General features: G+C 39.4%; 1 protein-coding gene across 1 annotated transcript in view; it reads left to right on the forward strand.

Moving 5' to 3' along the window:
- LUZP2 (leucine zipper protein 2) overlaps positions 1-26,503 on the forward strand; it is a gene marked incomplete at both ends in the record, with an annotated part of 219,316 nt that overhangs the window by 140,926 nt on the left and 51,887 nt on the right. The window contains 2 exons of the mRNA XM_084263109.1: positions 10,054-10,128; positions 14,383-14,547. Of these exons, the coding sequence (XP_084119235.1) occupies positions 10,054-10,128; positions 14,383-14,547 (240 nt within the window). The remainder of the gene's footprint in view (positions 1-10,053; positions 10,129-14,382; positions 14,548-26,503) is intronic.

Here is a 26,503-nt window from a genome sequence, read left to right on the forward strand (position 1 = left end):
GAACTTCCTATGCTCTAATTTATACCATTCCTCCCTGTAAAGTGAAACTGATGCCGCCATATGTGTTTTCCTCTTTATTAACAGTAGTTAATTATATGCCACAGTAAACCTATTTACCAGAGTTCCAAAGTATTTATTTCTGTGATGCAGACTGTCAGATTCTGTATTCCCTACAAAGAAGGAAGTGAAATGATTAAAGAAAAACAAAAAAATCCACACCAACCCACCCCAAAACCACCGAACATCCGACCTAGCTAAGTACTTGTATTAAACATAAATATAAATTACCTTGTTGCCTGGGCTGAAATAGTTGATTATGTAATTCTAAATCATTGAAAAACCTTTACAGAAGGTTTGTATGTTTGCACATGTGTGAAGATGTAGAAGTTTCAGGTTTTCCAATACAGTTCTAACTATCTGTATGCAGCTGCCCATCAGCCTTGACACAAGAGCAGCCTTTTCATAAATGTCCATTAACTCCACTCACAGTTTGTACCTGCTTGTAGTAAAATTGTTACCAACCACAGAATTCAGCGTGCTTTGCATGTCAGAATAATGATGCCATTTAACTCACTGTAAAGGATTCTTCATTACATTCAGAATACCATAAAATACCTTGTTCCCTTGCAGAAAGCTTTCAGTTTTTTTCTTTCCTTAAACTTTATTTATACCTTGGTTTATTTAGCACAAAAAGAATGCTCTTATCTTTGTGACTGCTTTTTCATTGCCCTGTAATGCCAAGTGTAACTTCTGTCACTCAGTACTAAAAGTAGGCGATAAGAGAAAACTGAAGGTAGTTTCCTCTGGGCCTGTCAAATCAACTTTCCTGTGAGAATACTACAACTTGTCTAGTTTTCAGACAGGATCTCTGCTCTATAGTGTGTTTATTCATCCAATGTGCTTCCTCAGCATCTGGATCGTCCGTGACTTCCCTTGGGAAATTTAGACATGCTGCTTAGGAAAAAAAGCAACAAGAAAAAGCTATTATAAACCATCAGTTATAAATGGAATGCAAAATATTGGAGCCTTTTGTTTGGGTGTGTTTGGGGTTCTATTTTTTTTGTTTTGGTTTGGTTTCCCCCTCCCCCCCAGATATCTGAAACCAGTGACTTTATTAGCGATAAGAAGTTCTTTAAGCTACAGGCTCATTTCAGCACCTTGCATAACAACTGAATAGAGTCTGGAAGAGGAGACTTATTGATCATCTCATGTTTGATGTATAGCGTTGTTTTAAGGATATTGTTTTAAGAGGAAAAACTATTAAAGACTTCAAATAGGAAAATGTTCTCTAAAAATCTTTCCTGAACTGTATCAGAAATTACATGGTGAATGAGTAGAAAGTAGCACACTGAACCTCCTTTTAGCTATATTTATCTTACAGTGTTTTATAGTCGATAATCTCACTGGTCTACTGTGGCTTGTATATTATTGTTTGATGATTTTATGAGAAAAAGAAGTAATTTCTCTATGGATTGAAATAGTGAAAACTGTTATCAGTCTATAATTGTACATAGTCATTACAGAGAGAAAAAAATCTTTTGCCTAATTTTTTTTTCTATAAATTTAGGGCTACTCCTTAAAAAAAAAAAAAGTACTGTGTACCACAGCATTTAAATTTCGCTGAGAAGGGGTGGAAGTGGTGGTGGGTATAAATCATATATCAACCCATCAAAATATTTAAAAAAACAATGGTCAAAGATGACACATGCAGTTTGCCCCAGATCTTGAGAGAGGACCTCTGTAGTACTATTTTGAGTAATTATTTCGAATTATGATTTGTTCCTCTGTGGAAGAGGTCACTAGGTGTAGGAGACAACATCATGGCTGCAAGTACTTTAAAATATTTTTCTTCATCTTTAGCTCAGGAATTAGGAACTTTGTGCTGATATTACTAAACATTTGTGAGTCATAGATCATGTGATTTCATGGTTATACATGCAGATCAGGTTGTCTGCAAACCTGGAACTTAAGGAGTGGTTTGCATTTCATGTTCTGTTTCCATTTGTGTGCATTGGTTTGTGCAAATCCAGATACTAAGATTGATGGTATTTTTCTTGTAAAGCACTTGCAATGCAAGGTAATTACAAAATCAGTAAAGTTAGAGGTTTAATAGCTTAATCTGTATTTAATGCTCTTTCACAGAAGTTGCTTTGTCTGGTGATATATGCCAGCCAGGAGCACATTGCTAGGGAGAGACAAATTTTCATGTTGCAATGTGATAATGTACAACTATTATTTTGATGACTTGCTTGAAAATAGGTGTGTTTTCTTCAAAGACTGTCCTTGTTTGTTGAAAGCAGTCATGTTTACAGGAATAAAATTGCAAATATATTCCTCAAAGCAATTGCACTGATGGCTGAAAAAATGGAAGTATACTGTAGATTTTATTCACATTAGAAGTTGTTATATAGGCATTATTCTATTTATCTGTAGATTTGTACAATGCAGTAATTTTACAGAATTCAATTTTTGCTCTTTTGAGAGTAATAGACTTGAATAGGAATTTTGTGCCAGGGTTTTTTTTCTGATGAAGCTGGCAGGCTACACCCTGAGGTCGATGACTGATGGGCTGGGCTGTGCAGGGCTTTACAGTTTCATGTGATGAGTGAGAATTGATCTTTACTTAGCCTTAGTGGTTTAGGTTCCCTGTAGCTCTTGCTGTGTGTCATAGTTCAGTCTTAGAAACATGGAAATTTTGTTTTCTTTCCAAGTGACAAGGCTTGTGTTGTGGGTTTTGTTTGGTTTTATAATGTTTTTGTTGACTATTCACTTTGGGATTTCTTTTTTTCTTTTTTTTTTCTTTCTTTATCAAGCCAATATGTATGTATGCTTTTAGATAGGCATTTGAATGTTGCCTCCTGTTGGATGTGTGATTTTTGTTTTCAGGTTAGCAATTATTTGTGAGTAGATCTGGCTTACTTAGTGGATGTAAAAATTGCTTTAAGACCAGGGTATTATTGAGTTGGTTTTCTCAGTAGAAGCTGAGGTCACTGAAGAGACAGGAAACTGACATTTACTTAGTTGATTTTTGTAAAATATATTAAAGCTGTTGCCTAAATATCTGTGGTTGACATTTGAGTGGTGTGAGATGGCATGATTACTTTTCAGATAGCTATCTTGTTGAGATGACGTGCAGGGAGTATTTCCTCCTGTTACGAATCTCTGTATGGTGAGTAGTACTTGTTCTCATGAAGCGCAAAACTGCTGCATCTATCTTTGTTTAAAATTTGCTTTCTTTTGTATTAGGCAATATTTATTTTCCCTGAATGGTGGTATAGTGTACTTTCGTAACACTGACAAATATGTGTGTAGGAAGTCTTACCTAGAGAGTGTGTATTGTGCTGAGAAAGTAGATGTCAGTTTACTTTGACATCTTTTTGCTGTTGCATATTTTCCAGTTCAAATGCCATGTTGCAGCAACTCATGTATTGTTGCTATGATGTTATAACCGTTACAAATGCGTTCATGTTAGCCCATTGCTAGTATCACAGGATGGCCCCAAAGGTCTAGACAGATCTAGCTGCTGGAAAATACTTAAAAGCTACTTGCAGACACAGGAATTATTTTTTTCATGTAAAGAGATGGGACGTACAAGAAAGTAGAGGGATGTCATGATATATATTTCCCATTGCTCTCTTTGTTGAAACAAATCTCCTTCTACTATTTTTTTAAAAAACCCAAAAAACTTGCATGCAGTTTTTGAAGTCACATATTTGCAAAATATGGATATTGTTTCAGTACTTAGTAATTCAAGTCTATTAGTACATTGCCAATATGTTTCTCACAATGCAGTTTTGAGCATGAAAAATTATAACTTTTTAAATTAACTGCAAATTCCAGTTTTAAGTTTCTAAATGGTCCTGAGGATGTGGTCTTCAGGATATGGGCTTGCATTATGAGGTGATGCAGTCTTAAATAGCTAGTCTGAGTTACTGTGTGAGACAAGGCTAGTCAATAGCCAGTATGAGACAAGGTTACTTAAATCTAGCAGCAGCAACTCCACGTTTAACTGACAGTGTACATCTATTCAATCAGCTTACCGACCGGGTCCAGCTCCTGCTAAAGAGAAGAGAGGTTTACTGTTGCTATCAAATTGAAATTGATTGGGACTTCGACTGACATTTTCCAAATGGTTTAATTATAATAATGATTTTGAGTGTGCCCAGTGGGGTTTAAAAATTTTAAAAATATGTGACATATTGAAAAATGCCACGCAGCCCAAACATCAGAGAAAAGAATGGGACATGTAAGAAAAGAAAAGGCATGTAAGAAGCTGAAAGATTAGTCAAAGCCTCATCTTGTGTAAATATGTAGCAGGAGAAAGAGGGCATGTTTTCTATGAAAACTATGGACCAAGATCCATCAGTGCTATATGTCAAAGGGGGCAAAATGTATGAGTAATGCTGATGGCAGAACTGCACTTTGAGACCAACTGTTTTGGCACAATCATTTTCCTTCAACATTTAAGCTTCTACAGTGGTAGGTACTGTAGAAATTGCTATGAAAAATTTATTTTTCTGAAATACTAGAACAGCAGGGGTTTTTTATGATAGGGATAATGAGACAAGACGTGTTGTCAGCCTCCATGCAGTAAGAGAAGGATTGGTTAGGCATGAACATAACAAATTATGTGAAGAGCAGGCAGCAGCCAGCCATTAGGCCAAGGCAAATTGTTCCTGAAGCCAAAGAGGCTGGAGGAGCAGCCAGGGTAGTAGTGCCTTGGGCACCATGTCCTTGGTGGCACCTGGCACACGTCAAAATCCTGAATGTGCTGACTGAATATTTCACTTGATTTGTCAGTTGAATATGAGGTAATATTTTTGAAATTGAAAGTTTTAAGGTAGTTACATCATGACAAACACTTTTAAGGTAGGCAATAGTGCCAGAAATACTTGTTCTGTCTTGCTTTGTGTTTTCCTGGCTGAATCATACTCTTGAACAGAATAGCAAAATCTCAGAAAGAAGCCCCAAAACAAAGAAGTTGAAGCTTTAGGCAAGATGTGAACTAATTCTCCCTGAAGAAAAGTAGTAGCAAATGTTCCTAATATGCCACTGACAGAGGCGTAAAGCATTCTGGTATGCCTACAATGAATATTAAAATGCTTACCCCTTTAGTGTCTGTTCTCTTACTGCTAACATGAGCAGTGCAACTGTTTAGAGAAGGCAGAAGAGAAAATCAGCAGGGTGTTGTAATGATGCAGGTCGGTTATCCACTGAACTTTAACAACTGGTACTCAAAGGCTCTTTCTTATTTCTTTTTCTAAATGTACGTGCAGAATAGTCACAAATGAGAGATAAAAGTATTGTGGCAGCAACGAGCATTAAGAAAATGTAAAAGCTGTGAGCCTTTGCAAAAATTTTGGTTTTAAGTGACTTTTCTTCTTGTTGTAAGTGCTTGAAACATAATTCAGTTGTTGCTGAATGTCTGGGCTTGGCTGCATGTCTGATTAAATGGAATAGCTGCAAAAAGCTCAGTAACGTTTAACACCATGTGCTACAGTAAACAGTATAGTTCAGAAGCACAAGTCTCAAAGCTATAGTTAATTCTTGTAGGATAAGCACAGTAGAATTGTGTTTACCAGATAATTTACTCAAATTTCTGGTTAAGTGGTTTCCAATTAAAAAGTTGTCATAGTTACAAAATATAATCAATTATTAAATAAAAATGTATAGAGTAAATTTTAAATCCTTTTTTCATATGCATTTATTTAAGGCCTATGCAGGAAAAAGAGCAGTTCAGAATATCCAATCTATTTGCTGTGTGATTAAACATCACTTAGTCGGTCATGTTTTCTAATTAAGCAGCCTCGATAAACAGCAATACATTCTTAGAAGTTTTGTAATAATCAAATAAAATCTCAATATATCATCTCTTGAAGTGAAGAAAACCAAGTCATGACTATGTTTATCTCTGCACGTGTGAGTAATCCTTCTCTTTGGAAACCATAACCTAGCCTTTTCTGTCAGAAGAAACCCGAAAAAACCTTTGAAATTTTATATAAGGAAAAGCAAGGAAATGGAGTAATTTTTTCCTCCCTTGTCTATTCCAAGCAGTTAAAAGTTTTATGAAAGACACAAACCAAAACAAAACCAAATGCCACCACCAGCAGCAGTAATCACTATCCACTTCGTGTTTCAGATTGACATGCTATGTGAGGTTTCTGGGAAAGAAATGCAAAAAGAATGCTTAAAGGAGCTGCATTTGGAGCTTCTTTGTAAACTACCACATTATCACCAAAAATATATAATCCAACAGCAATTTATTAATTCTGTTGGGGGGGGGGGGGGGGGAGAGGTGTTTGTCCCAAGAAATATCAGAAGTATTAATTTTTTAGAACATTTGAAACTTTTCCAAAAGTAAAAAGACCACTTGTGAATGTTTTTTTTTCCTTCTAGCCGCTGTTTCTCAGCTTGCAGAATGTTCCCTCACTCCCCTGCTTCATTTCTTTTCTGTGACTTGGAATACACAAACATCCCAACTGTGATATAGTGTTACAATATTGATAAATTCTTGAACATTCAACATCACTATCCCAAAGGCATGTAGGCATTGCTTTTTTATATAGTTTTTATGAGGACATTCTGTCTAGTCTGAATTACTCATTATAAAAAATAATAAATCTATGTTGGTTTAGATTTCTCCCTGTCTACTTGAAATCAAACCAGTCTTCTTTTTTGCTTTTTTATATTTATGCCTGGAAGAATTTAAATGCAGGCATTTTGTGTGATGCAATTCACAATGAGTATGGGTAAGTACATTTAAGTGAGTTAGAAAAGTGTACTTCATTGACAGTAATTGCTCAGTGCAGTCTTTCAGAGGATGAAAAAAATATTTATCTCACTGTTTCCTCTTACAAGACCTGACTCTACAAGGATGCTGAAGAGAAACTTAATTTTTTTCATTTTTTTCCAGACTATGCTTTTTAAAGGCACTTTCCTCCTTACCAAAATTTGACTTTTGTAGTTCTGGTATTTTATAATTTTTCTTTATTCAGTATCCAGGCCATGTTAATTGAATTAGGCTCCCTAAAAAATATGAAATTAAAACAATAGTGAAACTATTGCAATATGAATTTAGCCTTGATTAAAAAAAATCAGGAAAAAAAATCAGCAGTTTTGGGATAAATATCACTACTTTCAAGTGGGTGTTTCATCGAAAGTGCACTTTTAATGCCAGCATCTTAGTGTCACTTGATGTCAGATGGATTGATAGCATTGGCCTATTGGCTCAGTAATCTGTGAAAGTTACAGAAAAAGTTATCAAAATGTAACAATACTACAAAAAATAAAAATAAGACTTGACATGGGATGAATACATGTGACTTTATGAATACATGTGATCTTGTCCTCTGGACAATCCTTTTTTCACCATAAGATGAAAATGTTTTATTTGATGCTAAGATTGTTAGATTAATTAATTATTTCTAATGGTAGGCAGCAATTCATGAAATTAAACACTTTTTATACAGTGTGGTTTTTGATGTGGCTGCACTTTCACTGAGTAACATGCATTATATAGCACCAGTCATTCCCTGGCATGGAAAGCAGCAGCAGTCACCCATTGCCACTGTTACCTGCTTCCTGCCAACTACCTGGATATTCAGGTGCCTACATAATGTGTGTGTAGAAGAAAACCAGACACCCTGAAACTCATAACTTTAGCTCTGCTATTTTGCTGATTTAAACTGTGACACAGATGGTGCTTAATGGAGACGTTTCGCAGTTGTCTGGCCCACACCATGCCACAATCCACCATCTTCCACGTGGATTCCTTTAGCAATGCACATCATCACAGACACCACTCTGGCCTCCCATTTATCATGCAAACGTTATTTTGTATAATTTCCTCTTTAATTTTTCAAATCTTGGTTCTCATTAATTGAAAATGTATTCATTTGTATAACTGCTGTAAAAATAGTTTACTAAGTAGCAATAATTAAAATATGAATGATGGGAGTAATCACTTGGTCTAGTTTTAGTATCTCATGAGAACTTTCTCTGCATCAGACGGAGCCAAACTTAATGTTCAGTCTTTCAAACATGGACTCCAAAAATGTTTACTGTGATACTAGGTACTGTATTTAGTAACAAATGCAAGTGCCACTGAACTCTCAAAAAAGTCCTTGTATGTTAGTAACTTTTTTTTTCTAATAAGCCAGTGATAAATCCAGTTAAATTTTGCAAATTCTAAAGAAATGGAAGTACTCTCTCTGGATCGGATTGGATGCTGTGTTGCCAGACTGAGGAACCAAACCAGTCTTCTGATCTGTGTTGTGTGCGTGATAGCAGTGCGGTATCAGGTGTGGAAATGAGGACTGCACTCACAAGAGACTTCCCTGTATCCAAGCAACCAGTTGACTACTGCTTTAGAGCAAGATTGCCTAATCATACATGATGTTGACTAATGAAACTGTGGCTGCTCTGATAAATCTGCAGATAAATGTCTAATCCTGTTTTTAAGTACTACTAAGTAGCTCTTTACATGATCAGAGAACTGAAAATGCCAGGCTTTTGTAATTTTATCAGTCTGTGCCTAATCCTAAACATTATTTTATGCTTAATGCTAATAAACACCACTTGAGGTATCTGCCGAAGCCTACTGGTTTGTCTAAGCTTGGACACTTATCAGCTGTGATATCTACTGGAAGTGGTGTCACTGCTCCAACACAGAAGACCAAGTTGACCATGTTTTGTGGGGGTTATGCTAAGCAGTGGTTACATTGTGTGGCTATATGTTAAGCTCTGCTACAGTCAGCAGAGTGCATGTGGTCTTGAAAAGTCTGGAGAGAAAATAGTACCTGGCTGGGGATGAACTTCAGAAAGCTGGTGAGCGTGGGGTGGTGCTGAGGAAAAGGATGTCTGCAGATGTTTGGTCAAAATTAAAATGCGTTGTGATTTAATACAAAAATCAGAACTTGATCCTATTATTTTGTATGAGGAAAATGTGGATTATCTAATCAGAATTCCAAAGAGAAAGGATAACTGGCTGGTCCAGTGTCTTTTCGTGTGGTTCCCTTCATAAAGAGGGGAAACAACTAGTGGGCAGGTTTTGCAAATAAAACAATAAAAAATAAAACCGTTCATTATTCCTTTTGTTTGTATAGTGAAGTGCTGTTAATGACCAGGCAGATAACTGCAGGAATCTAGGAAGTCCTTCTTCCCTAAAATTGGAAGCTTTTGCAGAGAATGCATCTTACTAAAGTGAGCAGTCTGAGTCTATCCAGCCTCTGGAAAAGAGGACAGAAATTGATTGCCTTTATTTTCTGAGGACTTAAAAGCATTTCCTGAAAGCCTGCAGTCAATACATTGCATCTACATTGTAAAAAGTCAGATCTCCTCCTGAAGGACTGTGCAGGAAAATAATGTTCCATCACATAAAAAGGCAAGGGGGTGCAGGCTGCTTGCCTGACCTTGACTTCAAACAAAAATCTCCCCAAATACTTTCTCACTCAGGAAAGTGAGCTAGTAACTAGCTATTCTTGTGAATTTTCCTTTCATATCTCCAGGGAAGGAGAGGGGGAAACAAATCTGGAGTTAATCCCTTGCATACCAGCAGATAGTAATGTTTCATAAGGTGTGCCCACATGCATGAACGTTTGGGTGTTTTCTAATTTCTTTTTATGCCAAGTTATGTTAATGTTAGCATCTCGGTGTTTCAATCTACAAATGAGTGTTTCAAATTACCAACAGAAGTAAAAAAAATGAACAAAATAATAACCATCTGAATTTTCCAGAAGGATGCTACGGGATAATTTTAAATACTTTGTGGAATTGCTTTTGCTACTAGATTTTGAAATTAGAGTAAACTTGCATTCCCATAAATGGAGCGGATTTGAGCCCACATAAAAATAGAGGGGAAAAAAGTATCCCTTGAGGCCTGGCCTTTTTGCAAGCAGTTCTGACCCAATTCATATATATTACTTTTCTGACACAATTCATACATATTACTTGTAAAATTTATATCCTTTCCTCTTTCACAGGCACTGCCTGAAAAATTACAGGGGAAGAAACGCACTGGCGATTGCATCAGCTTTTTCTTCTCTGTTCCCACAGGCACAACAGCTAACAGATCTGGAGCAAAAACTAGCAGTTGCAAAAGATGAATTGGAAAAGGCAGCCCTTGACAAAGTAAGAAGTGTACCGTAATGTAAGCATGTTTCTCTCTATCAGATGTGAATGTTTCAGTGTAATTTGACAAAAACAAATGAAAGCCTTGCAGTGATTTAGATGCATACTTAATTGCATGTACCTGGGAGTAATGCTACTGAAATCAGTGGAACTAATTATGATGCATGAAGTTAAGTACAGCTGCAAAGTTATTTAAGATGAAGGCAATCGAATTAGAAAGAAACATCTCAAAAACCCACAGAAAGCCAAATGCTGCAATTCCTTACATGCAAAAGTACACTAATGAGCACATGCCTGAAAACGATGTGATTTTTATCTTAGGTTTCAAGTAAGATGCAGTATAGAAGTGGGTCAGTCTCTTGTTTGATGGGACTGATGCGACAGTATTCACTCCTCAGTGGGCAGAGGTGCCTGCTTGTGTCAGGGAGGCTGCAGGGATTCCCAGGAAGGGCACAAAGCAGGACATGCTCACCCTTGTCTGCTGTGCCACAGCGGGACTTTGTTTTTACAGGCTGGGAGATGACCTGCTGGAGAAGAGCTCTGTGGAGAAGGACCTGGGGGTCCTGGTTGATGACAGGTTGGCTATGAGCCAGCAGTGTGCACTGGTGGCTAAGAGAGCCAATGGTATCCTGGAATGCATTAGGAAGAGTGTGTCCAGCAGGTCGAAGGAGGTTATCCTCCCCCTCTACTCTGCCTTGGTCAGGCCCCACCTGGAGTACTGTGTCCAGTTCTGGGCTCCCTGGTATAAAAAAGACAGGAACCTCCTGGAGAGAGTCAGGAGAAGGGCTACAAAGATGATTAAGGGCCTGGAACATCTCCCGTATGAGGACAGGCTGAGCGAACTGGGACTGTTTAGTCTCTAGAAAAGACTTAGGGGGGACCTAATTAGTGTTTATAAATATCTTAGACATGGGATGCAGGGGGAATTAGCCAGCCCCTTTTCAGTGGTCTGTGGGGACAGGACAAGGGGCAATGGATGCAAACTGGAGCATAGGAAATTCCGCACCGACATGCGGAAAAACTTTTTCACAGTGAGGGTGACAGAGCACTGGGACAGACTGCCCAGGGAGGTGGTAGAGTCTCCTTCACTGGAGATATTCAAGTCTCGTCTGGATGCCTATGAGATAGGGAGCCTATTTTGGCAGGGGGGTTGGACCCGATGCTCTCTCGAGGTCCCTTCCAACCCCTACGATTCTGTGATTCTGTGATTCTACATTTAGGGTAGCTGGGAAGAAAATATCATGCAATAGGGAAGCAGTGTTTCAGGAAAGACAAAAAACTTCAAATAACAAAGAATACTGTTTTGGCTTGCTTTTCTAGTATTTTTGGGTTCTGTTAGGCATCTAAAAATATATATAATAATAATATGTATATATATATTGCACTAGAAACATTTTTCTTTAATCTTTGCTATTGCAATCACCAAAGTCAGCCTCGTGAGGATTAGCATCCAGCTTTGAGAAATACTGTCTATGTAAGCAATACTCACAGCAGCATTATTCAGACCTGTGTGTGCATCTGGTATCTATCATGTGCCTCCTTTTAGCACGCTGAACTGCTCTGCGTATTAATTTAAAAATTAAGCATGTTTCTTCTTTGCTCGTAAAACATTCATAGCCATGGTCCCTCACTGGTGCCAATATACTGTCTGTGGCAATGGCAAGAGAGCAATGCTTGCCATAAATATCTTCTAAATGCAGTTGTTCTTTATAATGCAGAAGGTTGTGAAGGAGAAAGCAAAGAACATTTGACATCAGGAACTTTTAATGAGAATGCTATTAAGGGATTCTGTCTGCAAATTAAAAGGGGATTTGCAGCACACCCAACTGATTTCTCTTGACTCTCTGTTTCTTTCCTATTAAATATTACAGAATTTTAATTTAGGGCTCAGTTATGGTTCTGTAGGCTTACGAGAAGCCCAGTGTCATCATCTTGCAAATCATCATTGACAGAGGCTTTGGATGGCGTCATTGCTTACATGCTGTGCAAATTCAGTGGAAATGGCAAGCACGAGTAAAAAGAGCAGTGCAAATGAAGGAAAACAGACAAAGTTCATGGCAGTAAAAATTGGGAGAGTTTTGTGAGACCAGAAAAAACCTGTGTTTGACTAGTTCTAACTGCAGCATAATATGACCATGTAAGTTGTAGGTACCTTTTTCCTCTGGTTAAGTGTTTTCTTTATGAACTATGTACTGGAAAGAGTAAGAGATGGCCAGTGGTCCATTCTGCATCTTCATTGAAGGTTTGGCCTTAATTGTTTTGACACTGTAAGAACGCACAGTTTCAGCTTAAGGAATGGAAGGAATGTTCAAAGCAATATGCATTTTTGGATCCTGAGGTGTATTTGAAATGAATAATTGAGTGATTGAATCTCAAGCTGTGCCTATAAATAGGCATTAATTTGTATTTTAATTTTGGGAGGGTATCAGACTTTACTGTGAAGTATTAGTTCGTGCTGACAGTGGGCTTAGTGTGTCTCATAAGTGTGTTTACACTACAGCACTTTTCTGGTTCCAGTGATGGACCCTTGGAAGACTGACCACCTTTGCATTACTATAACCCAAATTATTCTATATTGAATCCAGCTACATAACTGGACTATAAACAGATCTGGGAAATCTGAAGACATGCCTCCTATTTTGGCAGTATTTTGACCAGCAAGCAGCCTGTTTTGATCACAGTCACATCTATGCAAGGTTATCAAGAATTTTGTCAAACAATATCCATATTTCCAGTAGTACTTCCTTGAATTGTACACACATGCTACCCCATTTATACATCTATCAGCAAAGACAAAATTGACTTTTTCTGCCCATAGGATGGAAATAGAGTCATCTGTTCTGCTTTTACCTTTGGAGTGGTAAAATGGCTGGTTGTAGCTGAGGCAGAACAAGCACTGGATAGCAAGGGTGGGACAGAAGATGAGAGATTATCCAGAGAGCTTTCTCTCTGAGAGTGGTTCTCTGAGGAGTACGGTTTCATATCAATGTGATATGCAGGGAGCACTAGGGTCATATAGTCCTATAATGATCGAGGCTGTACCTTCAGGGCAAATCAGTGTCTGGTACCTTTGCCGTTTTGGTGAGCTAATTTTGACTATGTCAAATGGTGATTCGTGTTCTCTGTGCAGTCATTTCTTGAAAAGGGAGAGGAGAAGATGTATTACATGAAAAGATGTATTACATGAAAAGATGTATGCTAAGATCTGCTGTTGTCAATTAGAAACTAAAAGATCCCTGCGTCAGATGGATAAAGTAATCCTTTCCCTTTTACTCTGCCATGAGCTCAGAGACGTATATACCAGTCTGACTCAAGCTTCATACATTTTAATAAGTAATTCATAAAAAGCACTGTCCTCTTTGATGATAATCTAGCATTCCTCCTCAATGCATGTGTCTTTAGGAAAAGACATTCAAATTTGTCTGTTTGCAGACAAACCAAACTCCATTCCATCTCCTTTTGCTTTGATTTTCCTTATTGGTCTGTTTTTTATAGTTGCCTTTGATCTTTCTGTTGAAATGTACCCTACCAAATGGGTTTGTTTATTTGTAAAGAAACACTGAGACTTTCCTGGTGATGAGGGACATCCCCTGGTTCCAGTTCAGGGGAAGTTTATCTGAGGTAAAAATGGAATTTTTCTTGGATTCCAAAAAATACTTGTTTAGCAAATAAACGGAAACAATGGTGGTGTGTGTCAAATGCCATTGCTTAGGATTTTTATAAGTGAAATATTTTTGTATTTTATATGTAATATCTCACACACATAGTGTATCATCTTACACATGTACTTTCCCTCAACCTTTGCCATGTGTCCACAAAAAAATATTTGAAGATTGAAATGTCCTGATGTAGCCTGTATTTTATAGGTACGTTCTGTATCTTTGCAATACTTGCAAACATTATCTTCTCTGTAGCTATTATACAGAAAAGTCCGAGACCATATGGTGCTTGGTAGATTATAGTTTTGGATCTATTAAAATAAAAGAAAAAATATTTAACAATTATTTGCACTTATGCAAATAAAACTGCATGGAGGAAAGGGAAGAATGCAGTAACTTTCTAGACAGTTTGGAATGCAATGCCCAGTAACATAATCATATTAAAAAAACTGCTTTAAACAGCATTAATTCCTTCTGTTAATAAGAAAAACCAGCAGCTGCTCATAACTATTTGGTTTAATGCAGAGAGAGAAAGCAAGCAATTCTGTTCATAATAACATATTTTAGAGAACTGATGATTTCTTATTTTCCACAGGAGTCACAGCTGAAAGCTCTGAAGGAGACCGTACAGCTTTGCCTGTCTTCTGTTCTGCACAATCAGCCTCCCATTACGAATCTAATCCCTTCAAAACCAGCTGGGAGGCTGACATCCCCAGTTACAAGGGGCTCAAAAGTTCCATTTCATGTGACAAGCACCAAGGTATGGTTTCTTTCTCAGGTGTTTGTCTGGGGTTTTTTTTTAATATCTATGAAAGTTTGTCCTGTAAAAGCATCACACTGTAAGTAAGGAGGATTTTCAATTCATTGAAAGATTTGGATGAATTTTGAGGATAATTCTCAGCCTGGTTCTGATGTCAATACACTTTTTTTCAAGTTGGGAAGCAGTTACTTTTTCTGCTGAGACACAACGTATTTTCTATTACTTCCTAAATGGACCGTGTCTGCATAACAAATCTACAAGGAAGATAGAATTGCATCTAAAGTAAGTGAGGATGCTAATTCATAGGATTATTTACCTGACAGGCAGTGATAGTGACTTTGTTGTAATATAGCCCAAACCAAAAAGACCGTTTTTCTTTATCATTGTTCTTGTAGTGAAAAAGACGGATAAAACCTGAGATGCTGAAATCAAATCACAGAATCACAAAATCACAAGGTTGGAAGAGCCCTTTGAAGATCATCGAGTCCAACCATTCCCATCCTATGCTAAACCATATCCCTAAGTACCTCATCTACCCTTTTTTTGAACACATCCAGGGATGGTGACTCAACCACCTCCCTGGGCAGCCTGTTCCAGGCCCTGACAACTCTTTCAGTAAAAAGTTTTTTCTAATATCCAATCTAAACCTGCCCTGGCACAGCTTCATGCCATTTGCGCTTGTTCTATCTTCTGTCACGCGGCTGAAGAGACCATCACCCACCTCTCTACAACCTCCCTTCAGGTAGTTGTAGGTGGTGATAAGGTCTCCCCTCAGCCTCCTCTTCTCCAGACTAAACACCCCCAGCTCCCTCAGCCTTTCCTCATATGATTTGCCCTCCAGCCCCTTCACCAGCCTGGTTGCCTTTCTCTACACTTGCTCAAGGACCTCAACGTCCTTCTTATGGTGGGGAGCCCAGAACTGCACACAGTACTCAAGGTGTGGCCTCACCAGTGCCGAGTACAGGGGCACAATTACCTCCCTAGACCTACTGGCCACACTGTTTTTGATACAAGCCAAGATGCCATTGGCCTTCTTGGCTGCCTGGGATCACAGCTGTCAACCAACACCCCCAGGTCCTTCTCTGCCTGACAGCTCTCCAGCCAACCTCCCCCAAGTCTGTAGTGTTGCATGGGGTTCTTATGTCCCATGTGCAGCACTCTACACTTGGCCATGTTAAACTTCATCCCGTTGGTCTCAGCCCATCAGTCCAGTCTGTCCAGATCCCTCTGAAGAACCTCCCTACCCTCAGGCAGATCAACACTTCCTCCTAGTTTAGTGTCATCTGCAAACTTACTGAGGGAGCATTCAATCCCTTCATCGAGGTCATTGATAAAGATGTTGAATAAGACTGGACCCAGGACTGAGCCCTGGGGAACACCATTCATGACTGGCTTCCAGCTGGATTTGGTTCCATTCACCACCACCCTTTGGGCCTGTCCATCCAGCCAGTTTTTAACCCAGCTGAGGGTCCACCTGTCAAGGCCAGTGTCAGCCAGTTTCTCAGTCAGAATGCTGTGAGAAACCGTGTCAAAGGCTTTACTGAAGTCCAGGTAGATCACATCCACAGCCTTCCCCTCATCCATTAAGCAGGTCACCTTGTCATAGAAGGTGATCAGGTTAGTTTGACAGGATCTACCTTTTGTAAACCCATGTTGACTAGGCGTGATCCCCTTGCCATCACGCATGTCCTGCATGATAGCTCCCAAGATGACCCTCTCCATGATCTTCCCTGGGACTGAGGTCTGACTGACAGGCCTGTAGTTCCCCGGATCCTCCTTCCGGCCCTTCTCATATATGGCTGTCACATTTGCCAGCCTCCAGTTGAGTGGAACTTCCCCAGTCTGTCAGGACTTCTGGTAGATGATGGAAAGGGGTTTGGCAAGCACACCTGCCAGCTCTCTCAGCACCCTTGGGTGAATCCCATCAGGTCCCATTGACTTGTTAGTGTTTTACTGGCCAAGTAGGTTGCTAATCATTTCCTCCTTAACCATGGGAACTTTGTTATTCTTCCCCTCCCTGTCAGCCAGATCCTGAGGATGAGTACTCAGGGAATAACCATCTTTACTACTATAGGCTAAGGTAAAGAAGTAATTAAGGACCTCAGCCTTGTCCTTATCCCTTGTCACTAATGTTCCCTCAGTATCCAACAAGGGCTGGAGATTCTTCTTGACCCTCCTCTTACTGTTAATGTACCTATAGAAGGACTTTTTTGTTATCTTTTACAGAACTGGCCAGTTTGAGTTCCAGTTTAGCTGTAGCCCTTCTGACTTTCTCCCTGCATGATCTCACTAAATTCCTATAGTCGGCCCAAGACACCTGCCCCTTCTTCCAAAGCTCATATTTTTCCCTCTTTTCCTGAAGATCTTCCTGGATCTCCCTACTCAGCCAAGCTGGCTTCCTTCCTCGCCGACTCCTCTTCCAACAGACTGGGACAGCCTGTTCTTGTGCCACCAAGATTTCCTTCTTGAGGAGCAACCAACCCTCTTGGGCTCCTCTGCCCTCAAGGGCTGCCTCCCATGGAATCTTATTGAGCAGCTTCCTGAAGAGTCCAAAGTCAGCCCTACAGAAGTCTAAGGTGCTTGTTCTGGTGTTTCCCTTTCTTACTTCTCCCAGTACTAAGAATTCTATAAACTCATGATCACTATGCCCCAGGCGTCCTCCAACCTTCACATCCCCCACTAGGCCTTCTTTGTTTACAAACAAGCCCAGCAGGGCATCTTCCCTGGTGGGTTCATTCACCAGCTGGGTCAGGAAGTTGTCTTCCAAACACTCCAGGAATCTGCTAGACTGCTTCCTCCCTGCTGTACTGTACATCCAGGAGACATCTGGTAAAAAAGAAGTCCCCAATAAGGACTTCTCCCAGTTGCTTAAAAAACAACTCATCAGCTTCCACGTTCTGATCAGGTGGTCTATAGTAGACTCCCTGTCATGGTTTTACCCCGGCTGAGCGCCGAGAACCACGCAGCTGCCTGCTCTTTAAAGGAAAAGAGCAGAGGAAGGGTGTGTGTGGGGGGAGGGTGTGAGGCAAGGGAAGGAAAAAGGAAGGGGCAAATAACAACCCCAGAACCAAGAAACCAAAAGGCCCGTGGGTTGGGATAAGGATAGTTTACTAAAATAGCAGAAAGATAAAATATAACAATGCTAACAGGACTTTAGAGCAAAAAATATATGAAACTGTTGATACACAATGCAGTTTCTCACCAAACCCACAACTCAGGCCATGCCACCCAGAGCCGTCCCGGAACCCGACTGTCACCCAAAAACCGCTCATCCCGGAGCTGCCTTGCTCCTCCTCCCATCAGCCCCCCTTTATACTGAGCAGGACGTAATTGTCATGGAATACTCTCTTTGGCCCATTTGGGTCACCTGTCCTGGCTTCGCCCCTCCTTTATCATGAATAGAGAAATATGAAGAGCTGAGAAAGTCCTTGACTGTCTGACAGCAACTAAAAACATCGGGGTGTTATCAGTACTGCTTTCATTTTAACTCTCAAACACAGCATTCCATCTGCTGCTACAAAAGAAGTTAACTCCATCCTGACCAAAACCAGGACATTATCCACCCCTTATTCCATACCATTTACGTCATGACCAGATCCAACCATTTCTTTTGGGTACAACCAATTTCTCGTTGTAACAGTCTTTCATGGTGTGAGTATGCACTATCGGATCGTTGCATGCTGCATCTCGGGCTCTCGACTGATACATCTGACATGGTCCATGCTCATAGTCTGTGAATCAAAGGTATTCATTTTCAAAGGCAAAGAGGAAAAAAGTTCTTGGGACGCCAGGTCTTGGTTCCGTCATCGTGGCACTCTTCCTTCATTGACTTGTATGACTCCGGCTGCAATTCCATTGGTACAATATACAGCAACATACAGCAATTATAGCAATAATGAATATACAGTAATGGGTTATTTAGCAATTATTATAATACAATTTCTACCTTATTAATTATATTGGCTTTTCTCACCTAAAATCAAATCCCGTTGAGGTACACATCGATCTTCTCCATTCTTCTGCATTACCCACCAAGTACAGACAGATCCTTGAGCAAAACCAATCCCAGACATGGGTTTACCTTTGCCTGAAGCAGGGATGACCCAAACCATCTTTACTAATATACACTTCATATGCACTACTGGGACTCTGTCTCCTTCTACAGTACATGGAAATTTTGACTGGGCAGAACCAGACCAATTGGTAGCTCCTCTAGAGTTAACTAACCACGTGGCTTTGGCTAAATGTGTATCCCAGTGTTTGAATGTCCCACCACTCATTGCTTTCAGGGTAGTCTTTAAGAGCCCATTATATCGTTCAATTTTCCCAGAGGCTGGTGCATGATAAGGAATGTGGTACACCCACTCAATGCCATGCTCTTTGGCCCAGGTGTCTATGAGAGCGTTTCGGAAATGAGTCCCGTTGTCTGACTCGATTCTTTCTGGGGTGCCGTGTCGCCATAGGACTTGCCTTTCAAGGCCCAGTATTGTATTCCGGGCAGTGGCATGGGGCACGGGATATGTTCCTAGCCAGCTGGTGGTTGCCTCCACCATTGTAAGCACATAACGTTTGCCATGGTGGGTTTGTGGGAGGGTGATGTAATCAATCTGCCAGGCCTCCCCATATTTATATTTCATCCACTGTCCTCCATACCAAAGGGGCTTCAACCATTTATCTTGATTGATTGCAGCACGTCTCACATGTCTCACATTCATGGATGGTTAAGTCCATGGTTAAGTCCACCCCTCGATCTCGAGCCCATCTATATGTTGCATCTCTCCCTTGATGACCTGAGGAATCATGAGCCCATCGAGCTAGGAATAATTCACCTTTACATTGCCAGTCTAGATCTACCTGAGCCACTTCAATCCTAGCAGCCTTATCTACCTGGTGGTTGTTTCGATGTTCCTCCATGGCCCGACTCTTAGGTACATGGGCATCAACATGATGTACCTTTACAACGAGCTTCTCTAACCGGGTAGCAATATCGTGCCATAAGTCAGCAGCCCATATGAGTTTGCCTCTACGCTGCCAGTTGTTCTTTTTCCACTGCTGCAACCACCCCCACAGGGCATTGGCTACCATCCATGAATCAGCATGAAGGTCACTTCTCTCTCTCAGCAATGTCCAGGGCTAACTGGATGGCCTTCACCTCAGTGAACTGGCTTGATTCACCTTTTCCTTCAGTGGCTTCTGCTACTCGTCTTGTAGGACTCCATACAGCAGCTTTCCATCTTCGATGCTTTCCCACAAGGCGACAGGACCCATCAGTGAACAGGGCATATCGCTTCTCATTCTCTGGCAGTCTGTTGTAAGGTGGGGCTTCTTCAGCGCATGTTACCTCCTCATCCTCTGGTGACATCCCAAAATCTTTGCCTTCAGGCCAGCCTGTGATCACTTCCATGATTCCTGGGCAATTAGGGTTTCCTATTCAAGCCTGCTGAGTAATTAGTGTGACCCACTTGCTCCACATAGCATCAGTGGCATGGTGTGTGGAAGGGACCTTCCCTTTTAACATCCAGCCCAGCACCAGCAGTCAGGGTGCCAGGAGGAGCTGGGCTTCAGTTCCAATCACTTCTGAAGAGGCTCGAACCCCTTCATAGGCGGCCAGTATTTCCTTTTCTGTTGGAGTATAATTGGCCTCAGATCCTTTGTAGGCCCGACTCCAAAACCCCAGCGGTCGACCTTGAGTCTCCCCTTGTGCTTTCTCCCATCACTGTATCTCTTTGTTTGTGTTTTCCTCTGACCTTTACCCAGAGGCACTCAACCCTTTCATCATCATACTCCAGCTCCAGGCAGTCAAAACATTCTCTGACATAAAGGGCTACCCTACCTCCTCTCCTATTCAGCCTGTATAGTTTATAACCAGCAATTGTAGTACTCCAATCATGTGGATTGTCCCACCACATTTCAGTGATGGCAATCACATAATAGTCTCCTGTAGTAACAAGGACTTCTAATTTCTCCTGTTTATTGCCCATGCTGTGTGAATTGGTGTAGACGCACTTCATCTGGTCTATTGATCTTGAAATAAGATATTTGCCAGACAAATAATTTCTCTCCTGAGGTGAAACTGCTGCTTATCAGACATGACAAGCTGCATAAGTCCTGCTCATCTGAAGTCACCATGTTTACATGCGAAAACATATTTAAGTAATCACACATATTTATATTCACTAAACTACTATATGAAAAGTTTTATGCAAATCTATATAAAGAAAAAAGAGAAGAAAGCTGCATATGTGTAGTTCAAGTTAGTTGGTTTTGTAAGAGGAAGGAAAAGCCAAGGAAAGGATACGTAAGAATGGATGTCATCATAAAAAATAGTCTTCTGTAATACAGCTCAAGTGCAGAGGGTATAATTCTGGATTGGCTATGATTCCTTGACAACCTATTTCACAGTAGCAGATTTCAGTGGTTTTATAATCACAGATAATGCACAGCTTTATAATAAGGAGTTATCAATGTGTGGAAGAAGAATATTGCAGACCATTATTTTCTCAGACATTTTCATGGCATATGTCAAGTGCAGAGAAATGTGAACAATGTCGATTAAAGAGGCAGTATAATTTATTTGAGCGCTTTTGGATACAAAGGATTTGATTCTGGTTCTCAAAAGACCGGATCACAGAAATCCTCATACATTCTACAAACAGGAACTTTAAACACAAAATGTCTATGAACAGAGAAAAAATAAGAAAGAGGAAGAAAGAATATTCCATGTTTCAGTCTAATATCAAAACTCTAATTCTCATCTCTACACTTTATGCTCACTTTCTTCCTTGCATTACAGTAATACCTGTAAAATCAAGGAGAACTCAAATGCTTCAAAGACTCTGACCCTGTGTTGACCTTAAATACAGGTCCTTACCCTTCCGTACACCTATGTTTCCATGACAGGGGCAGAAACAATTCATACCTGAAGGGAAGGACAGTAAAAACAAGATAGATAATTCTACAGCCACATTAATTAGGAAAAATGTGCTCCTGAGATCCCAGGGTGAAGCTTAGTCTTCATGATCTACAAGAGTTGTCCACTCTCCTGCAGAACATAGAACCAATGATCTTAATCTTAATGAGCACTAACATCACCATGTGGTGCTATTAATTAAAACTGCTTTTTTTCCCAGAGGTAATAATTTCTGGGGAGAATGTTTCTTCCTATAAAGCAGTTAAGACAATCATTATCATAAGAGTAGCAATGTGACATGCATCTTTATAATTATATTCTGCTTTCTGAAATTATGCTTAAATTTACCTAAAGAAAGATCACTAATTTTTTGATTCAGCCGCTGTACTGATGGTGAGTTCCAACAGCTGCTGTAAAAAAATTACAGATCAGTTATCATTATTATTGGCTAGGAGTTAGCAATTCCTATTTATATTTCAGGAAAGTTTTGGAATATAAGGACACCAATGTGTCTTTCAGTCATTCTTTTGCAAAACTTCCTTTTCAATTGAAATCACAGATTTCTTCTAGGTCTATTGAATCAGTTGAATAGATAATCAGAATGCAGCCCTGGAGATTAAAATTATCTGGACAACTGTTAATTACTGTAAATCTTACCTTTATTAAAGTGCTTCAATCTATTGAAAAAAGACTTCTCAGAAAATTTTTTTTCATACTTTCTCCTAAACTGCCCTTCCCATTTTGCATGATTAGAGTATTGTCTACAGCCATCTACAAATTCCATAGATCACTGATGGTCAGGGTGAGTACTGTGTGCAGTTGTGGGCTCCCCACCATAAGAAGGATGTTGAAGTCCTTGAGCAAGTGTAGAGAAGGGCAACGAGGCTGGTGAAGGGGCTGGAGGGCAAATCATATGAGGAAAGGCTGAGGGAGCTGGGGGTGTTTAGTCTGGAGAAGAGGAGGCTGAGGGGAGACCTTATCACCACCTACAACTACCTGAAGGGAGGTTGTAGAGAGGTGGGTGATGGTCTCTTCAGCCGCGTGACAGAAGATAGAACAAGCGCAAATGGCATGAAGCTGTGCCAGGGCAGGTTTAGATTGGATATTAGAAAAAACTTTTTACTGAAAGAGTTGTCAGGGCCTGGAACAGGCTGCCCAGGGAGGTGACTGAGTCACCATCCCTGGATGTGTTCAAAAAAAGGGTAGATGAGGTACTTAGGGATATGGTTTAGCATAGGATGGGAATGGTTGAACTCGATGATCTTCAAAGGTCTCTTCCAACCTTGTGATTCTGTGAAAGATATTCTCATCCAGCCTAAAAATTCCTTTCTAAAAATGTTTAACTTATTTTAAATCCATAGAAGGACACATATATGGTGTGAAATACCTGTATCACTTGGGCATCATCATCCTTGGGATTAAGGTGCTTGCTACTTAAAAAAAAAATTAAAATAAAATGTTGTAACTAAGTAGATTGTTTATTTGTATTCGTACATAATCAGTAGCCATAATACCTAAGTGCTTGGTAAAGATTACATTTAACACAACATGGTGTAGAAGGGATAAAAGCTTATTGCCAAATTTTTTGTGAGGGTTCATTTTAAATATTGATTTGCTAGTGAGGTATTTCCTTTTTTTTCTAGAGAATGTGATACAAAGGTTTAAAAAATCCGTGTTTGGAAGTGCCCGAATCTGTACAAAATGTTGTTCTGGATAGCTCAGTAATAAGGAAGGGTGGGAACTAATGGGGAATTCTTGCATTTAAATCATAGAAAAGGTTCCTCCAAAGTGACCAAAAGCAGTGCCATTCCGAGGTGCCTTATTTTGGCTGTTGTTAAAGGATGTGATACTTACAGTGTGTAGGAATGCAAGGTATAGAATTTACCATTTCAGTCAGCACTAATACTTCAAACCAAACCCATCTTGCCTGTTGTGTGTCTTTATCTGTCGTAATACCAGCACTGGCCTCAGTGATGGAAACACTGACTTTTACAAGCAGGTTTAAGGCTGTGTGCCTAAAAGTTCTGTGACACAACCAAAACCAAGCACAACCAGCTGATCTAAAGGTCTTTTAATTTTCTGGATTGTTGACAATTATTTTTATTCTATACATTCTTTTGCACTGTAATATCACCACAGTAACCATTCTTTGATCTGCCAGTGGAAAATGTGTCCAAACTAGTTCAGAGTTGTCGGATCTGGCTTGTGTTGCTGCAATTTCCTTGGCTCCTTCCCATTTCAGAGGTCATGAGGAGAGAGAGAAATGAAGAGAAAGGAGGAGGACTGAAACTGGTTCCCTTTTTGATCTCCAGATGAGTGCCTAAGGGCCTGGGTACTTAAAAGAGTTGGAAACTGTTAACAGTTATGAGGCTACCTGCTGTGGGAAACATGGGTTGTTATAAACTGTGACTCAAGAGCACTGGTAGTGACTAGTAGTTATGCAAGAAATTAACAGGGTGAGTTGTCAGTGTTGGTACAGAAATAATGTATTTAGGTTAAATCTAAGCTCATAGTTTTTCTGAGTACAGAGATACCTAGCATCTACTACAGATACAGAGCAAGGCTGCTGAAAAAATAGGATCATTGTAGTGTTACTACAGGATTCTTAGTTTCTTCAGTACTTTTTTTTGAAAAACACTATTTATAAAGGCTCTATAGTTTGTCTAAGAAGTGAGAATATTTTTTAGGCTATAGAATTTACCTATGTAATTCTACAAAAGTAGAAACTATTGATATAAATATTAATGTTAAACAATAATATATCCATTATTTATTTGTACCAAATATCAGTTATACAATTATTATCATGTTACTGATAATACTGTAGGATATTATAATTATAATAGATGCATACATTTCTACATTGGATCCAATCCATTTTTATGAAGACCGAACAACCTTTTTTAGCTATCTTTTTAAGAGTTTTTATAGATTATACAAAATAAACAAAATCATTTCAGATTAATGAAAAATTAACCAGCTGAATGTAACAATATATCATCTCATCTCTCTCCCTCTGTGGGTCAAGAAAGTAACCTAAATCTGAACAAATTACTTAAAGAAATTATTTCTGTTTTCTAGAATCAGAGCTATTACTGTTCATGTAATCTATCATAATATTCCGGTAAAAATTAAGGTTGTGACCCTTTGATCAAAGCAATTGCAAAGTCTTTGCTCAAGAGGCTGTGAAACAGCACATATATTATGGACTTATTTTTGTCCTTATAGGAAAGATCAAGATGCTGAAAACTTTGTCTGATTATATTGAAATCTGGAGAGGGACTGTTTACAAGGGCATGTTGTGACAGGACAAAGGGTAATGGCTTTAAACTGGAAAAATGAAGATTTAGATTTGGATTAAGAAAAAAATTCTACCCTGTGAGGGTGGTGAGCCCCTGGCACAGGCTGCCCAGAGAAGCTGTGACTGCCCTTTCCCTGGCAGTGTTCCTGGCCAGGTTGAATGGGGCTTTGGGCAATCTGAATGGTGGGTGCCACTGTCCATGGCATGAGGGCAGGATTGGACAAACCTTGAGATCCCTTCCAACCCAAACCATTCTGTGATTATTTGATTATTTTTACTCAGGGTGATCTTTGTTTAACATGACGAAAACGTAACTGGGAAGTTATTTCTTTCCAGGTGTTACATTTTAGACTGATATTATGGCATTATATCAGGAAACATCACAAATCTTTTGTGTAATAACCCCACTCCAGATGCTGGATGATGAGCAAATGGACTTCTGAAAAATATAAGATACCAGGATGAATTTAAAAAAATAGTAGAGAAATGGATTTGGTATCTGAAATTCACAATATATTTATGACATTTGGTAATATAGTCTCTGTTTTGTGGATTTGGAAAACCAAAGCTTTAAGATTTAAAATACTTGTTCTTTTCCAGTTCTCCGTCATGGCATACTTCCTCACTGTTCCCCAAATCATTCTCTGTATCTGTCTGGTAGTTCAGACCATGAGGGCAGAGAAAGACTCTGGCATCAGGGTTTTTTTCCCATTTCCCTGCTTGCTTTCTTCTTTTTTTCACTAAATACTTAATAATTTTTCTGAACTTACTACTTTACAGCATTATTCTCTCATTCTGTCTAGCTAAGTATTCCCTTCTGACTTACATTCCTTCTTAAACTTAAAAATAGTAAGTCTCATTAGGCTATTTCTTTTCCTATAAAATAGGCATTCAGATGTCAGAGAGCAGCGAGTCCTGTGTTGTCTGAGACAGCTTGGTGAAAGGGTTTGTTACTAAATGAACATAAAATATAAAGTTGCACTTGTAAATAGAGGTTTTAAACAAAAATTAAGCCTATTTTGTTCCCTGTGATGGTAAATGAAAATTCTTTGTTACTGTTAAAAACATACAGAGGAAAACCTTTCATTTAATTGAACTCCAGGATAATAGAGATCAATAGAGATGTAGCATGGCACGCTTGGATTTATTTGGAAATTGTGTGCTCACAATTGGGGGGCGAGAGGGGAAGTATATATCCTCACAACTTTATCAGAGGTAACAAAACTTCACCTTAAGGGCAAAAAATATATCTGTGGTCACCTGTAAGTAAATAGCAAGAGCATGTAGGGCAATGAATAGGTTTGTGCTCCATTAACGCCTTAGGAAGTCTGTCTCTGAGGTCCCTCAGTGCTTTTCTACTGTTGTTACCTCAAGCTTTACTTTTGCTAGAGTCCATGAGGTACCACTGACACTTTGCAGTTTCAGTGACCTGTAGATCATTGCATTCAGCACAGGGATAGGAAAACTGTAATTAAAAAAAGAAAAATGCAATTACTAAATTCAGAGTCAGCCACATTTCATAATACATTAATGACATACAATCATATAACCCTTTCCTAGCACATAAACATTATGAAAATAAAATACCATTGAAAAATGACACAATCCATGCTTTCAGAGTTTAATTTCGGAGAGTAAGGGATATATGTCTCCTTCTAAGGTACTTGTAGAAATTTCAGGTACTGTGAGTATTTCTAAGGCTAATGCACTAAGAAATATGTTTTTTAAAAAAATAAAAGGTAATG

This window comes from Gallinula chloropus (genome assembly GCF_964237585.1).
Source record: "Gallinula chloropus genome assembly, chromosome: 4".
Classification (NCBI taxonomy): Eukaryota; Metazoa; Chordata; class Aves; order Gruiformes; family Rallidae; genus Gallinula; species Gallinula chloropus.